Here is a 17,891-nt window from a genome sequence, read left to right as displayed (position 1 = left end):
TTTTTTATCTGCAGCCTGAGCTGGTGGAATTTTACTATTTGTGGAAAAAAACACCAGGTGCTAATAACAACCGACCGCATCGGCGTAACCGCAGGCAGGGTTCTCTTCGGCGAATTCGAAACACAAGAAATGCTAGAGGGCAACCAAAGGAAACAGATGCTAGCTCTCCTGCAAGTAAGTTGTTATTAAATACTGCAACGTATGTTAGGAATCATGCAGTAATTTGGAATTTGTCACAGGATTGATTATTATTATTTGTAATTGTCAATATTAACAAATTTCTGAAATGATGAAAAAATATTTTGGCATCTATAATTCTTATATTTCTATGTTACCTCTCATATGTTGCAGCTGTGGGTGCATCAAGGCCATCACCACAAACTCCAAAGGAAAATGGTATGTTGCGTGTTGTTATTTTATGAAGTAACTGATGGTTGGATGCTTTGATTTGACAGATCGATATATGTTGATTTGAGACTGGCTACTAGGTTGAGGATTTCTTAATGGGCAAAACTGTATGTTGTTTTGAGTAAAGAGTCAAACATAGATGTACACCACTGAAGTGTTATATGGTCACCACTCTTTATGTTAAGTGGTAATGACTTGGCTGATGGTATTTGTTACAGTCTTAAACTATCCACAGACAGTGATCCAGGAGGAAACATTAGCTGGAAACTAGACCACTCAGATATCCAGCCAGATCTTGATAAGATTTTAACATTGGACAGAGACTGCCAATCATCTCAAATTTTAGGGAAATTTGAAGCTGTGCCCTGTACAGAATCTAAAGTTACCGCAGCCTCTGACTATGAGGTTAATGAATCAGCTGGAATTGGTTGTGCTGTGGGAATTTCTTTGAGGAATTGCCATGTATGCCCAGTAGCATGTAATATAAATATCAGAACTCTAGTCATTGGTCGCTGGGAAAGTTCTATTTATCTGTGGAAACTTGAACTACATACACAGGAAAGCTGTTGAAGTGTGTGGGACCCATGCCAGGCGAGACTGAGTGGGAATATTGAGCATTTTTGAAGAAGAGCTGTGATGGAAATAACAAGCTGATTCATTTTTTGGGGATGTGAGACCATACTTAAGTGCTCCAAGAGCTAATTTTCAGAGTCAGATATACAAATAATTTTCAGCACACTACATACTACTCTCGTAGGGACCATGAAGATAATTAAACTCTAAGTAGCTCCCACAACTCAAAGTAGCAACTAATGTATCATCTGTATGATTATTTGTAACTGGGGAATGAAAGAAACCTTACTGTATGGGTAACCATATGTCAAATACCTTCTGAGGTTTGCTGAATATGATTGCAGATGTAAAACAATCAGTGCTTTTATTCTGCAAATACCTGCAACAGTAATGCAATACAATAAAAATTCAGTTGGGTTGGTTGGTTTGTAGATTAAAGGGACTAAACTGCAAAGTTATGAGTCTCTTTCAGTTAGGTTTTTGGAATAAAAATTTCACTGAAATGTGCTCACATCCCCTTCTCTTGAGTATGCTGAAGGAGAAGTTAAGTCAGATTCTTTGAGATGGAGAAAACAAAGTTCCACAGAATAAAGGAGGTTGGTGTGCAAAGCAAGTATCAAATTGGTTGTAGGAAAAACAAAATCCTTAAGTCATTAGAAATGAACCAAATAAACTGGTGGCCTGCAATTTTTAATTAGAGCAAGAGTCTTGTAAATTAAAAATAAGTTATATTACAGAATTGCTGATAGAAGAAGATGTTACAAAAGGATGCTGTGGAACCAAATGAAGTAAGACAAAAGGAGAAGGTAGAGAGAGCACAACAACCATGTTACAAATAGATAGTCTTTATGTGCAAGGCTAAAGGTCATATTAGAAATTGTGTGTCCCATTTGCAATAATGAGATTCAGCCATCTTAGTCACATGAACATTTATTCCAAACGGTGGAGAAAAAAAGGCAAACTTCTCTTAATTCCATAACATTCACACTGACTGCCTCTGTCGGAAACCTTATTTCTCAACTCTGTATCCCAAACATATATCATTGTACACCTCTTACTCTTCTATTCTGCCACTCCCCTCAGAGTTTGTGATCAGCATTTTCACTCTTACACTTCTCTTCCATTGCATACATGATATGTCTGAAATCTTCCATATTATATGGATAATCTGATACTGAAGCATACCATTCACCTTTTCTTTTCTGTTAGGCAGAGTGCTGCATTTTTGTTCCTTTATTTCTGGGGCATTTCAGAACTACACGAAGTACTCTTGTCATTTCTAGACTGTGCTTAAGTCATACAACAGTTTTTGCACCTATCCTCTTACTACTCATACTCGTCTTGGATGTGCCTCATATTAGATCTTCACTCAACTGTAGTGTTAAGTGTTGGAATAGCTTAACTTTTTCTTGGGCAGATGGACTTAGGTCGTATGGACATAAAGTATCTTAGAATACACTAGGCCATCTCCATAGATGGTAAGCTGTAATTAATGTTTGACTTTTGCTGCTCACTTGATTTGTTCCTTATGATAAATATTTTGTTAGGTATCTTCTATCTTCAGGTGTGTTTAGGAGAAATATTAAAATTATTTTCAGGTATATGTTGCTGAGATATATCACCATTGACAACATTTAAGAGGATCTGGTCACATTGCAATGGCATTGTCCATATAGATATCAACAAATGTATTGGAACAGGTATGAGAAGGGAAAGTGGGCTATAATTCCCCACATTTAAATCCAGTTACAAATTTATTTATTGCCATTTTGTCATTACTGTTGTTAATGATACAAATGCCATAATTCTAATATGTTGCTACTGATTATTTGCCTCTTTGTACCAAGTTTTCGATAGAGTATGCGTAAACTTTTACAAAAAATAATGGAATTATTTAGTACAATTCTCATTGCATAGTGCAAATGTTGACCAGGCAGTGGTTACCGTATTTACTCGAATCTAAGCCGCAATTTTTTTCCGGTTTTTGTAATCCAAAAAACCGCCTGCGGCTTAGGGCAAAGCAAGCGGAAGTTCTGAAAAATGTTGATAGGTGCCGCGACAACTAACTCCTGCCGTCGAATATATGTAGCGCTACACAGGCACGCTTTGTAGGCACAAAGGTAAATACTCGCGCCACAACCTCTGCGTCAGTAAATAAATAAAAAAAAAAAAAAAAGATGGAAGACAAGCTTTTTTTTCTCCGCCCCGAGTTTCGACCACTGCATTTTCATACATTATCCAACGAAGTACATACAAATTCCGTATTGTTCATCTTCGAATGTAGCAGAATTTCAATGTACTACAAAAATTCGACTGGCAAGACTCGGATGTTTGTCAATGTGGCCAACTGTATGTTCTGAATTTTTTCCTACCTGAAAGAAGAGATGGTAGCTAATAGGAACCTGATGAAATGTTAATCACATGCAGTATTCTCTTCACCATAAGAATAATACGAACATAAACATTTTGCCATGTATTCTTTTGTGTTTGCTGCTATCTCATTTAAATCCTGTCTGCCTAATAAACTACGAAACTAGAGTGAGACAACAGCAAACACGGAAGAATATATGTATTGTGTCATGTTTATATTCGTATTATTCTTATGCCTAATAGTGATACAGTCAGAAATGAAGCACAGAAACTGACTAGATTTTTAAATGTAAGATGACTCTAATTTCTGTGCAGAATTTGATGTACTAAAGAAGCGGCCGCAAAGATTTTCAAACGGAGGAAAACTTTTGCTGAACTCTCATTCAGAACATCTTCTATCATACGCAGTCTATTATTTGGTTATTGTAGATCATTATCAAAGAAAGCAGCAGTGTAAGTAACAACAAATAGCAGTCTCTTGCCATTGTTTTGCTAATGAGACGATATTAAAAACAAAGATTCCAAGACTTACCAAGCGGGAAAGCGCCGGCAGACAGGCACAATGAACAAAACACACAAACACACACACAGAATTACTAACTTTCGCAACCGATGGTTGCTTCTTCAGGAAGGAGAGGGAAAGACGAAAGGATGTGGGTTTTAAGGGAGAGGGTAAGGAGTCATTCCAATCCCGGGAGCGGAAAGACTTCCCTTAGGGTAAAAAAAGACAGGTGTACACTCGCGCACACACACACACACACACACACACACACACACACACACACACACACACACACACACACACATCCATGTGCGGATGGATATGTGTGTGTGTGTGTGTGTGTGTGTGTGTGTGTGTGCGAGTGTACACCTGTCTTTTTTTCCCCTAAGGGAAGTCTTTCCGCTCCCGGGATTGGAATGACTCCTTACCCTCTCCCTTAAAACCCACATCCTTTCGTCTTTCCCTCTCCTTCCTGAAGAAGCAACCATCGGTTGCGAAAGCTAGTAATTCTGTGTGTGTGTTTTGTTCATTGTGCCTGTCTGCCGGCGCTTTCCCGCTTGGTAAGTCTTGGAAACAATGCATGATCTAGTACAGTAATGCATTTTCAGCTTAGAGTGACGTAAACACCTATAACGAAGAAAACGGCACTTAACAGATCAAAGCAAAATAAGCAATCAATTCAAACCAGACGAAGCACGTGAAAAAGGAAGGGTACCCGTATAAATACGGTCGGAGCGCCTGACACATAGCAATGGCTACCTGTTAAAGCTTAACTGCTAAGCTTACGACTCGAACCAAACTACTGTAGCTGTATCGTCATTCATTCGACCTAAATTGTGTCTCATATTACAATTGACCAACTTTGTTTCGATTTGAAGGTGCGGCCTAAAACTTTTCTCTCGCCTTGAATTTTGAGTCTCAAATTTCAGGTGCGGCTTAGATTCGGGATTTTTTTTTTTCCTTTCTTTCGAGTCTCACTTTTCAGGTGTGGCTTAGATTCGAGTGCGGCTTAGATTCGAGTAAATACGGTACTAGACACATGGACAAGAAACCAAACATTGCAACTCAGATATAAAATTTGAGTCTGCATGTGCATACAACAAATTGATCAGAATTTGTATAGGAGTTTAAGGAAGTTTGGTACCCATACAGTATGACTTAGAAACGAAAATGTAAAATGCAATTCACAACCAATACACTCATTAATCTTTTGATATTGTAATAAATGTATTTTGATCTATTCTGCTGCTCCTTTTGACAATATTATGAAAATGATAGATTGCTACTCACCATATACTGGAGGTGTTGAGTCGCAGACAAGCACAACAAAAAGATCGTTAAACAAGTGAGCTTTCAGCAAAAGGCCCTGCTTTTAAAGAAAGCAACACACACACACACACACAAGCAAGCAAGCAAAACTCACACATATATGACCACAGTCTCTGGCTGCTGAGACCGGACAGCTTCGCATGACAGGAGAAGCAATCTGGGTGGTGGGGATAAGGAGGAGGCTGGGGCAGGGAGGGGGGATAGATAGCAGGAAAAAGGGAGGGAGGGGGATGGGAGTAGAAAATGAGAGAAGTAAGGAGACTGTGGGTGCCTTGGTGAAATAGAAGGCTGTGTAGTGCTGGAGTAGGAACAGGAAAGAGGATAGGTGGATGAAGGACAGTGACTAACATTGGTTGAGGCCTAAGGGTTTACAGGAATGTAGGATATATTGAGGCCTAAGGGTTTTGGGAACATAGAATATATTGCTGGAAGAGTTGCCACATGCACAGTTCAGAAAAGCTGGTGTTTGCAGGAAGGATCCAGATGGCAAAGGCAGTGAAGCTTTCATTGCAGTAAAGAGCATTGTTTTCAACAGCGTGCTCAGCAACTGGGTGCTCAGCAACTGGGTGCTCAGCAACTGGGTGGTCTAGCTGTCCCTTGCCAACAGTTTGTCGATGGGCATTCAAGCAGACGGCTTGTTGGTTGTTATGCCCATGTAGAATGCAGCATAGTGGTTGCAGCTCATCTTGTAGTTCACATGAATGCTTTTGTAGGTGCCCTCTTTTTGATGGGATAGGTGATGCTTGTGACTGGACTGTAGAAGTTGTTGATGGGAGGATCTATGGGACACGTTTTGCATCTAGGTCTATTACAGGGCAATGAGACATGAGGTAAGGCATTGGGTGCAGGGGTAGAGTAGGGACGCACAAGGATATTGTATAGGCTTCAGTTAATAGCGCTGTATGTAGCAGTTGAGTTGTTGTTCACACTACTGAATTTTTAAAATTTCCTTTTATTTACCACCATTTCAAAGGAATTTTGTGAGCATAAAATCAGTAAGACACTGTCTAATCAGTCACAGTGATCACACTACATATTGTGTTATGGATTAGAAACACTTTCATAACTTTTTCCAGTGTCACATACTGTTAAATCAAAAACATCATAAGTAAATACTTTGATTGTATGCCTAACCTGTTAAAATTGAGATATTTTCAATGTGTGTTATAGAAAAGGTGTTTACTGTGTCTCTGTTGAAATGAACCAATGTAAGTGTTTCTGACTGCAAATTGTGCAAATACTATTCAGTTTTTCGCAGTGAAAACTGGTATTACTATTTTGAAATGTAAAATACATTTTTACATAGCAATTTGAACAAAATTGTCACAATTAAAGATAGTACTATGTATGAATTTGTTTAAATAATTAATTATGTTCATCTTGGTGGACATGTCTTACATTTGATAAAATTGATACACCATGGCAATTAAATACATTTTTCATATTTTAGTGTTATTTTTGTGTGTTGGTTTTACACACAAGTTACTCCAAGTTTCAGCTGTCCCCTTCACACGTGTGATAAGATTTAAAAAATACTTTCAGAAACTTTCGTTGCAGACTATTCATTCTAATAATTATTATAAGTGCTACACATACATCACCGTATAAGGAAATATTTGAAATTCCTACTTCTTTACAGGTGAAGCTAGTTCTGCAACTGATGAAGAGAACACAGAAGAAGATTCTGACTCGAGAGACAATGCAGCGTACCGTTGTCAACACTGTTTCTCCACAAGTAATTAATAAAATTTCGAGATTTTCTAATTTCTTTGTAGCTTGTATTTACACTGGTGTCCAGAATACTTTGACCAACTAACAAGAACATATATCTTGAAGAATTGGTGAAGGGGCTATGGAATGGGGTTAAGTTCAATCATAGGATGTTTGACATATAGAAGTGCCCAAAATATGTAATTAGAAAATTTCTAGCATGAAAGCTAAACATATAAAAGGGTCACAAAAACAGAAAAACCCTTCCACAACAGCAAAAAATTTACTAGGTGATTGGTTATCTTCAGCTGCAACATGTGCAATAATGTTTATGTGGTTTGCTGCTATGGTGGTGCTTTGGAGTATTATCACAGGTCCCATGGAAGCCCAGGTGAATGACCCCATAGCATGTTTTGAGCAGCTGTTAGCCTGACTGGCTGTGTAACCAGACATAACTATCAATCTGTTGGAATGAGAAATATGATTCAACTGACCAAGCAACACGTTTCCATTGAACTACAGTCCAATGTTGCTATCCTATGCCCACTGCATTCATAATTGGCAGTGTGTTTGGGTCTTTAGTTGTGGGGATCTGTGTTGAACGCTGTGCACTGACTGGTGTTGCAGAGATCTATATTTAACAATGCGCACTGAGTGGTGTCTCTGGAAACAGATGAGGCTTCACCAGCAGTATGCCCTGTTGTCAGATCTGCCGCAGATCAATGCTTATCCTGCTGTAGAGAATGGCCAAACCTCCAACTTGCACAGTCTGTGATGAGGAATGGATTTCCAATACCTTGTCACATAGTCGTTGTTTCACTGTCCTTCAACTACTTTCCATAGATGCTCATGGCAGTAACATGCAGACAGCTGACCAGATTTGCCCTTTCTGAGATGCTCATTCCTTGGTGTTGGGTCGTAACAATCTACCTTTTGTCAAACTCACTTATGTCAATGGATTTCTCCTTTTGCACCATGTATCACTGCTAGAATGACTTCCCATTTGTCTCTGCTGTGCTTATATGCTTTCCTTACCATGTCATGTGCCCACACCACCACCAAATGGCATTCAACTTCACGGTGGGCAGTGGTCATAGTGATTTGGCTCATCAGTGTAAGTCCTGTTTTAGAATATCTTCTCTTGATGAATCTTGCACTCACCATTGCCTATGATCAGTACCTGATGACTTCTAGTCATCCAGTGAGTCTGCCTTGTATTTGTGGCATCACTTTGTAAACTTCACCAAAAGAGCGGTCTGGGACTAATACAAAATTTTCCATTATCTTTGATTTGTGCACATTTGAAACAATGAGTACTCTTTTTCTTTAACAGCTACCACAGTTCTAGTCTGTGAGGAAATTGTAATAGTTGTTTACAGTGAGTTGCTCTTTTTCTAGTAAGGTGTAACATTTGGACGCTAGTGTAATTCTATCAATAGACAACTAAAGTGTGGCATTTCTGTTATTTGTAAATTTCATTTGAAATAAGCAAAGGAACTCTTATACATTTTTAATTCTTGTTTGTATTGTTAGGTGCTTTTTTAGACACTGTGAAAGCAATCATAAACTACAGGTAAATAAGTTTTAAAGGGTGAAACCAACTAAGACTCGAATGTCGGTGACAACTGCAATAATTAAACCATATAAAGGTTTTCAGTATGTCACGTCTTGCAGTTTTTAAATATCAAATAAAAGACATTTTAATTGTTTGCATCAAAGCTGCTCTTTATGAGGGGCGTTTGAAAATTCCGTGCAAAGTCCGAGAGATGGCACCACTGGCGCGTATCGAGGTCATGTTTAGTTAGTAGCATCTTTGGAAACAACACACACCAAGTTTTAGCCGTGTTGGTCTATTTATTTGTGTTTGGCATTCATGTGAATCAAAGAAGTCAAGTGATTGACAGAAAAATGGACGGAAAAGAATTTCATGTGGTGAATATACATTACTTTATGAAAGGCAAAACATCTCAGGAGACTAAAGAGAAGCTTGATAAACATTACAGTGATTCTGCACCTTTGGTTAGAACAGTTTATAAATGGTTTCAAAATTTTTGGAGTGGCCATATGGGCACAAGTGATGCTGAACGTTCTGGACCCCCTGTGGAGGTTACGGCTCCAGAAATCATTGATAAAATCCATAATATGGTGATGAATGACATAAGAGTTCAGGTGCGTGAGATTGCTAATGCTGTGGGCCTCTCGAATGAACGGGTACATAATATTTGCATAAACATTTGGACATGAGAAAGCTACCCGCAATATGGGTTCCTCGATTGCTCATGCTTGACCAAAAACTGAATTGTATGAAGTGTTGCAAGGATGGTTTGCAGCTGTTCAGGAAGAATCCGCAGGACTTTAAGTGTTGTTTCGTAACTGTGGATGAAACATGGATACATTACTATACTCCTGAGACCAAACAACACTCTAAACAATGGTTTACGAAGGGAGAATCTACACTAAAAAAGGCGAAGACCATTCCTTTGACCATAACTGTTATGGCGACTGTCTTTTGGGATTCGCAAGGGATAATCCTCATTGACTATCTGGAAAAGGGTAAAACTAATACAGGTGAATATTATTCATTGTTATTGGACCGTTTGAAAACTGAGCTGCAAGAAAAATGCCAGCGATTGGACCGCAAGAAAGTCCTGTTCCATCATAACAATGCACCAGCATACACCTCAGCAGTTGAGGTTGCAAAATTAATGGAAATAGGATTCCAACTCATTTCACATCCCCCCTATTCTCCAGACTTGGCTCACTCGGACTACTGTTTGTTCCCCAATTGGAAGAAATGGCTGGTGGGGAAAAAGATTTTATTGAAACGAGGAGGTGGTTGCAGCAACTAATAGCTATTTTGCAGACTTGGGCAATTCCTATTATTTGGAAAGGATCAACAAATTAGAACAGCATTGGATGAAATGTATAAGTCTAAAGGGAGACAATGTCGAAAAATGAAAAAGGTTTACCCCAGGTAGTTTTTATTTTTGCACGGACTTTCAAAATGCCCCTTGTATGTATTGGCCGACTAGTTTTGGACTTTAGTCATTTTCACAAGCTACCTGTTACAGAGAACAAATTTTTGTGAGTGGATGTGTCAAATATAGATAATAAATGTATAAGTAATAATATGGTCCAGGTGGTCACTACGTAAGTATTTTGTAATTGGGATATACTTGATGTGGACAGTTATAATATGTCATCACACTCTTAGATATTGTTAAGATCTGTATTACAACATGTTGCAGTTTTGGAAATAACATATCATAGTATGTCAGTGTGGCACACAGTGAACTCCAACGGGAACAAATTATCCATTATATATGACATGTTTTTGTCACGCTGCATAATGAAGGTACCACAATTAAGAAAAATATATCTTGATGCGCATACATTAACACACTAGAGTAAGGTACAATTACGGTTGTGACATATTTTAACATGGATCTGAGCCATGTCTCAAGTGTGATGACATTACTAGAATTGTAGACACCAAGTATATCCCGAATAAAAAATACTTAAGTAGTTACTGTGTGGACCATATTATTACTGATTCCTTTGTTATCCACATGTGACACACCCACTCATAAAATTTTGTTCTGTAATAGATGGCTTTTAAAAATCTGCAAAGCCCAAAACTAGTCAGCCAATAAATTAATAGCAACTTTGGTATGAAAAATTAAAAAGTCTTTTCTTCAATAATTAAACTATTTAGAAGAATGATTTATTTTATTTCTTGTTTGATCACCTACTTTGTAGAGTCCATTCTCCCAAACAATTTTTCATATTAGTGATGTACCATTAGATTTTTTTTCTATTGTCTCCCATATTTATTTAAAATTAATATTGTCTTTTACATATTTTTTAGTTTCAGCCCGTGGGCTCCCACAGAGAAAATCCTATTCATAGCTTACAAAACCAGTTCTGAACTTTCCGGCTGAAAATATAGTATTCTGATGGTAATGAAGGGTGATAGCAGGCTACCTTCACCATGAATTGAAATGGTTTTATTGACTTGTTGTGTGCTTTACTTATATTCAAACATGTATTATAAAGTGGGAATGGAGCCATTGGCCTTTACATACGGGCCTGGGCATGTACATGGACATAAGTTGACAGAAGTAATTCTGTTTGTGTATGGTCCATAATAGCTGTCAGTGTAATAAAGTCAAGAGGGTTGGAGGTAAGATATGGTGTGGTGAAAGGATAGGACACAACTTCTCACTGATGAAAGTATAGCACAACAAACAGAGTCATTGGTTTCAAATCTAGTTAGTGTCAGTTACTATGATGATTAGTTAGTGTCAGTTACTATGATGATCTATGAACTCTCATACCCACCAAATTTTCAATTGTTATTAAAAAGAAATAACTTTTAAGAATATGTGGAGTACCCTCAAAGAAAGCCATACTAACAGCTTCACAAAACTTAACGCATTTAAAATGGTGAAATTAATGCAAAAGCTTCACTTAAAAAAGCATTTTTTTTTCTAGATCATGTTGCAGGTGATCCTCAAACTGAATGGCATTCTGAGAACATTGTCTTGTACCATTAACTGTGTGACATACAGCTGAGGGGTGCTGTGACCCAACATGAATATATTTGACTTTTCAAGAACTCACTCTCATTCCTTAACTAACATCTCCACAGTTCACAATACAAAGATGTTGCAGATATCTAAAATGGTGATTTTGAGTACACCCAACACATACCAACAAGTCTCTCATATCTACTGCTCCACTTATTTACCAACCTTGAATCCAGTTCAAAATATTTGTGGTATTTGAAAGTATTGATAATTAAGCAAATAAGTATTCAAGCTGTCAAACAATGTGTCAGAACACTCGAATGCGCAACTGTGTGCAATGGGCTTTGCATTCATCTACAGTCTTGGAGAGCTTCAGTTCACACAGTGTAATCTCGGTTTTACATTCCTGGAATTAATATTTTCTCGCAGTTTACAAGATTTTTTATTGCTTCCGTCAAATTTTGTATGTCCACAATGTTAATGCACACCTCATTTTGCATCAGCATATTTATAATTTTCCCATGATTTACGCTTTATAAAAAAATGTCCGTGGAGAAAAAAACTGACAAAATGATGTTGGAATGATATTGCCACCAAGTAGCGTTTACAGACATGACATGGTTAAGTTTCTTGGCACCAGGGTGCTCTGCTCAGCAGATTTGGAGCGGTATATGTGTAAAAGTTGGAACAATTCATCCCGTATCTCATGTCGCTGCCAAGCTCTACTTGGCATGTCGGGCGTGGTGGCTGATGGGAATAACTAGCACACTGTTTAGATGGTTCTCTTAAAACTGGATTTCATAAACAGATTTCCCAGTACCGCTTCTGGGTGGCCAAGGTTTGTTCAAATGATGAAGGTATCAGACCAACCACAACCCTTTCCAAACTGTCTCAACTGTGCATGCACAATTTCATGATTGTTGTGATCGTCATCACACCTTTGTTGAGTAATACTTAGCATGTTTCGTTGCTTGGCCACTTGTAGTGGTAGTTGAAACCTTCACTCACTTTGCATTACTCAGCTGGTTTTGGTTCAAACACAGCACCAAACACGTATTTTTTTATGCTGGGCAAAATGCGTTTCAAGAATTTATTCTCGTTGTCAGGTGCAGTATTTACATATGTATTTTTTGTGATTTTACACAAACAAACAATGTAAGTGATAGTTTGCGTGTGTGGGGTGTTTATCTACATAACTGAGGAGACAGAGTACCCGATAACCTGAAAAAGACAAATACAGTGCAAGAGGTGTAGAACAACATAGATGCAAATGTCACACAAAATACTTATGTAAATATTTGTACTTGACAACAAGAAAAAATTCTCAAAGCATGTTGAGCTAAGCATGAAAAAATACATAACTGGTGCAGTATTTCATTATTTAAATAATAAATGACAGCTACAGGCTTGCCAAAAAACATCGATTATGATGTATGAAATTTAGTCGGAGGTTTCTACTTCCCAGACAAATATCAGTTCCAATTACATCAGTGGTTTTTATTAGAAAATGTACGTATATTAGATAATGAACATTCCCTGAGTGGTATCTTGATACCTATTATGTACACATACATAAAGTGCAAAAATGCAAGGGGGGTATCCTATATGTAACTTTCACAGCTTAAAACTTTATTTCCCACATTTTACATTTTGCTGCATTTTACACCATTTTTTTGAAGTCCTGTGAAAACTGTAAAAGCCGGATTCCATTGTAATTTATTTTGATTTCAAAGCCAGAATGACATCAAGTCAATCACATCATGCTAGGTGTAATCGATATTTGTATGGGGAACTTTGTTTTCAGATTATTATCAAAATGTAGTGTGTCTTCATTTGTGTGTGGATATATGTATAAAACTAATTTCCACCCATAACCACGAAAAAGGACCATCACCATTTGCAGAAGGGAATATCTATTGCTAATGGCCCTCTTTAGAAGGTGTAATAATGACAGGTCACTGTAGAGTTGTTGGTAGGCACATAAACAAGGCTGAAAGCATTGCTAAGCTTTTGGGTCCTTCAGACCTAATGACAGGGGGGGGGGGGGGGGGGGGAACACACACACACACACACACACACACACACACACACACACACACACATCCATCGGCACATATACAGATGTATACAGACTGTGTATGTGCCGATGGATGTGTGTGTGTGTGTGTGTGTTTTGTGGTCGTGCGTGCGCAGGTGTATACCTGCCCCTTCCCCCCCTAAGGTAAGTCTTTCTGCTCCCGGGATTGGAATGACTCCTTATCCTCTCCCTTAAAAGCCACATCCTTTCGTCTTTCCCTCTCCTTCCCTCTTTCCTGATGAAGCAACTGTGGGTTGCGAAAGCTTGAAATTTGTGTGTGTGTTTGTGTGTTTTTTATTGTCTCCTATCAACGTACCAATGCTTTCGTTTGGTAAGTTACAGCATCGTTGTTTTTAGATATATTTTTCCCCATGTGAAATGTTTCCCTCTATATTGACTGACATGAGGTGGTGTATTGGGTGGAATGTGCTAGGGGAGAAAGGAGATTGGTACAGGGAGGGAGGGTTGCAGGGAAGGGTGACTGGGAAAGAAAGGCATAATGTAGCTTGGGTGAAATAGCTTTAACCCAAGAAGGGAGAGTTGTGTGTACACGCAATGATGTGGAGGGGTATGATGTTAGGGGCAGATAGACCAGAGGAAGGGAGAGACTGTGTAGAGTGTGCAAAAGTTATGGCAGAGCTGATATATGGTACAATAAGTAGACCTGCCACTGATAGAATAGGATATGCTTGTGAAGGGACTGAAATACGAGTACAATGTGGTTGGTAGGTGCATAAGGCAAGACTTGCATGTGGGTCTTCCGCAGGGATAAGAGCAATATAACAAGGGGTGGAGAATGGGTGTGGCATAAGAAAGGACAGGATTTTTGTAGATGGGGTCTGGGTATGGAATATCACTTTGTAAGAGATGGAAAAGAATGTGTGTAGGATGTTTCCCATTTCTGGGCATCGAAGCCCAGATGAGTGGGAGGATTAGAGGCATAGGTGGATGTGTCATGGGAGACAGTTTGCATACTAGGTTTGGGGGATAGTGTCTACCTGCGAAGACATTTTTAAAACTTGAGCATACTGGGCAGGGGATTACCTTTCACTGCAAGTGCATTGCCTATCGTTTACCAGAATGTACTGGGAAGAAATTGTAGTGTGAGAGGGATTAGGGCTATCAAAATTAGAGGCACTGTTGCTGGTTAATGGTCATGGTATGTACAGAAGTTTTTATGGAGCCATTGGAGAGGTTGAAGTCAACAGGAAGATAGCACGCTGTGTGGATGAGTACTTTTTGTAGCATTTGGGAGAGAAAATATTGAGACTGTGGAGGAATGAGGAGAGAGTGTCTTAGCCTGGGTCTAACTTATGAGACTATCATCAGTGACACTAAACAAAATAAAGAGTTTTGCATCCTGGATGACTATGATAGCTTCCTCCAGATGATCCATATATATATATATAGGGTGCCATGTGAGTGCCTATGACCATGCCATAAATTATTTGTTTGTAGATCTTCCCCTCCAAGAAGAAGAAGTTATGGATAAAAAGACATACTTTATTAGGAGTAGGCTAGTGCCAGTGTCTGATGTGCCCGTCAGGATTCCATTGAAGTTTGGGAACAAACTGGAGCCTGCAGGAGTTAAATCTAAGGAGTGTGCTGGATATTTGAGAAGAGTTTTATGGCACTTAGCTGCTACACTCATTGGTTACAGTTTGTGACTGAGTCTTGAGACCCCAATTTGCAATGAACATAGTTGAGCATGCTGGCTATGTCACAGCTGCTGCTTCAAATTTTTTTTACAAAATTAATCAATTATAGTTTCACCTTCAGGTGCTAATTATACATGAACTGTGCCATTGTTGTCAATGAAGATGATTGACATTTGAAATTGTTGTGAATAGGGTCCCCATTTCATTTTAGTATATTATGATGCCAATAAACATTATTGCATTAATTGTTGCTTGGACTATTGTTCAGTTTTGTAGCACAGGGACATCTCCTGTGATTATGATTTGCAGAAAGTATGGATTTCAGTCATATGAGGCAATGAATTCTTCAGAATTTTCAATCTGAGTTTCTTTATGCTTGCCAGTCACTTTGTACAGCACAAATCGGGGACAGGTATCCAACTTATTCAAATTTGTGTGCATTTAAGTGTCAATATTGTCTCCTCTAATTAGTAATTCCTCCAATATCATTCTCAGAGCCAGTTGCCACTTGTGTTAACATCTGTCACATTTCCTTAGTGTTTTGTGTCATTTACAAACATGGCACACCAACAACAGTTTCTTTTCCATGAAAGCTCTTGTACCAGACGTAAACAGATATTCTATTCATGGTTTCTGTATTTTAAACTTGCAGTAACATCTCATATGCCTCCACAACTCTCTCAATTTTTTATGACAAGTTTTTGTTTATGCGTTGCTCTATTACACAGTGACATGAGTCATCAGTAGTATGTTTGATTAATTCTAGCAGATAGATTTATGTAAGTTTAGTGAGTTCAGAGCTTCTCGAAGTATCTCTTAATGTCCATCCACATGCTTACAATGAACTTTGTATGCACAATTTTTGTTTTTCACCTTTTGTGGTCTTATGATTAGGATGTGTTTGGTACTGCCTATATTTATATCTTGTCAAGTATTCATACATTAAAGAAGTAGTTCTTTCACTATGTACAGATTATTTGCTATGTTGATTGTGTGCATCCAGTTAAAACTGTGTTGTGGATCATGATTCAAATCTGGATCCCTGCCTTATATGGGCAGTGTGTTCCCAGTTGACCACAGTTCTTACATCAGTTTCATAAAAGGTTTCTAAAACTTAAAGATGTACTGAAAATATACAGTGAATGATTTCAGCCTTTCTGAAGGAAAATGATTTGATAACATGGTTACCAATGTGGATAAAGTGCATTTTTTGATTTAAATTGTTTGCATTTGTATGTTGTGAATAAATTACTGATGTTAAGAATTTTGATTAGCAGATTCTCGAGATTGGCAACAAGGTGGAAAGGATCGGATATTACTCTGTTCAGAGTGTCGATCATACAACAAAAAATATGGTGAACTACCTCCTGTTAGCAATGTGGCTCAACCTGCAAATCAGGGGAGTGGTAGAGGAGAAACACCGTATCTGTTCAGACCTGTGCAGTCAGAAGGGCTAGATGATTCTCCTGGTAGAATGAGGACACGAACTAGAGCAAAGGAACAGGTAACAGTAACATTAAGAATTCCTCAATTCTTTTGTGCTCTAACACCACCTCTTATGCTGTTTGTGTTACATTATAAATTGATGCAGTTCAGTAGCTGTTAATGAAACAATATGTGAAATGAATTGTGTGGTGACATAATATTCACTGTTAACGCATTTGCTCTATTCAGTTAATAAATGGAAAGTTGCTGTTTATTGCAATAGTAAGATGTGTCAGTGACTCTAGTAGATTTTTATTGTTTATTGATTGATTAATGTAAGTTGAAGTTGTATTATGAACTTTCCAGGTTCAGAAAGAAATATACTCATCTTAATTTTGGGAAGTTTAAGTACTGGCAGCATCTTGTATTTCTAGTATTGGGAAATTTGCTTAGTGGTTGCATCTCATGGCTGTTCCATTTTGCTTCGTACAAAGTCTTCCATCTTAATGAATGGATTTCTCATAAAACGACAAATAGAAGAGTACATGAAATATTCAGTTTGTTTTATCCTTATTCGCTAGATTTATTTGGCAGGATGTTTTTAAAATTAGACTGTTATATGATTTTGGTTGCTCCCCATTGTCAATTTTCATTCCATTTCGTAGCTCAGTTGTGTTAGTTGCTTGCAGCCAGCAAATGATCCAGTTATATTTTAACATAGGTGCAGAGTATCACTTTTCAGTAGTAGCACATGTATCTAGTTTGGGGAAAAGTTAGTAATATCTCACTTGGCACAGGGTATATCCATTGTGATATTAACTATATATTTCATGCAGAGAGCTTTACTGATTTGTCTCTGTACACATAGAGAACAACTTCAACTTTCTACTGGGATCATATTATTACACTTTTTATGGTTATTCTATGCTCAAACAGCACTTAACTGTTGTGTGTCAAAATTTTCTGTCTTAACTAGACTCCATGAATTGAAACTAAGACTGTTGGTTGGTGCAGTGGCTGCATTCGAACAAGAGAACATAAGAGAGATTTGTTAGTTATAAGAAATTATGTGTTAGGTGGATAATAGGCTTCCTTGGTTAAAAGAGTATAAACAAAGAAAACTAATGTACATACAGTTGCTGGGGTGCATGGGGAGGGGGAGAACATGATCTGGTCTGAGAATTAAAGTGTACTGTTGTTCTGTGTGTGCATGCCGAAGTATATACAGGCAATAATTCTCATTTGTGTTTGAAATATGGCTGAAGTACTGAACAATGTTAGTCTGGTCATAGGGAGAAACCACAGTGTGC

General features: G+C 38.1%; 1 protein-coding gene across 9 annotated transcripts in view; it reads left to right on the top strand.

The window, feature by feature from the left end:
- Window positions 1-17,891, top strand: part of LOC126298725 (uncharacterized) — a 168,042-nt gene that overhangs the window by 27,420 nt on the left and 122,731 nt on the right. For 6 of the 9 annotated variants that reach the window (XM_049990162.1, XM_049990157.1, XM_049990163.1 and 3 more), the window contains exons 6-9: window positions 15-174; window positions 352-396; window positions 6,822-6,917; window positions 16,431-16,660. In XM_049990162.1, the coding sequence (XP_049846119.1) occupies window positions 15-174; window positions 352-396; window positions 6,822-6,917; window positions 16,431-16,660 (531 nt within the window). The remainder of the gene's footprint in view (window positions 1-14; window positions 175-351; window positions 397-6,821; window positions 6,918-16,430; window positions 16,661-17,891) is intronic. The other 3 variants (XM_049990160.1, XM_049990156.1, XM_049990159.1) reach the window with 1 other exon arrangement.

The sequence above is a fragment of the Schistocerca gregaria genome, chromosome X (genome assembly GCF_023897955.1).
Source record: "Schistocerca gregaria isolate iqSchGreg1 chromosome X, iqSchGreg1.2, whole genome shotgun sequence".
NCBI classification, from domain to species: Eukaryota; Metazoa; Arthropoda; class Insecta; order Orthoptera; family Acrididae; genus Schistocerca; species Schistocerca gregaria.
This window is presented reverse-complemented; position numbering and strand designations above follow the sequence as displayed.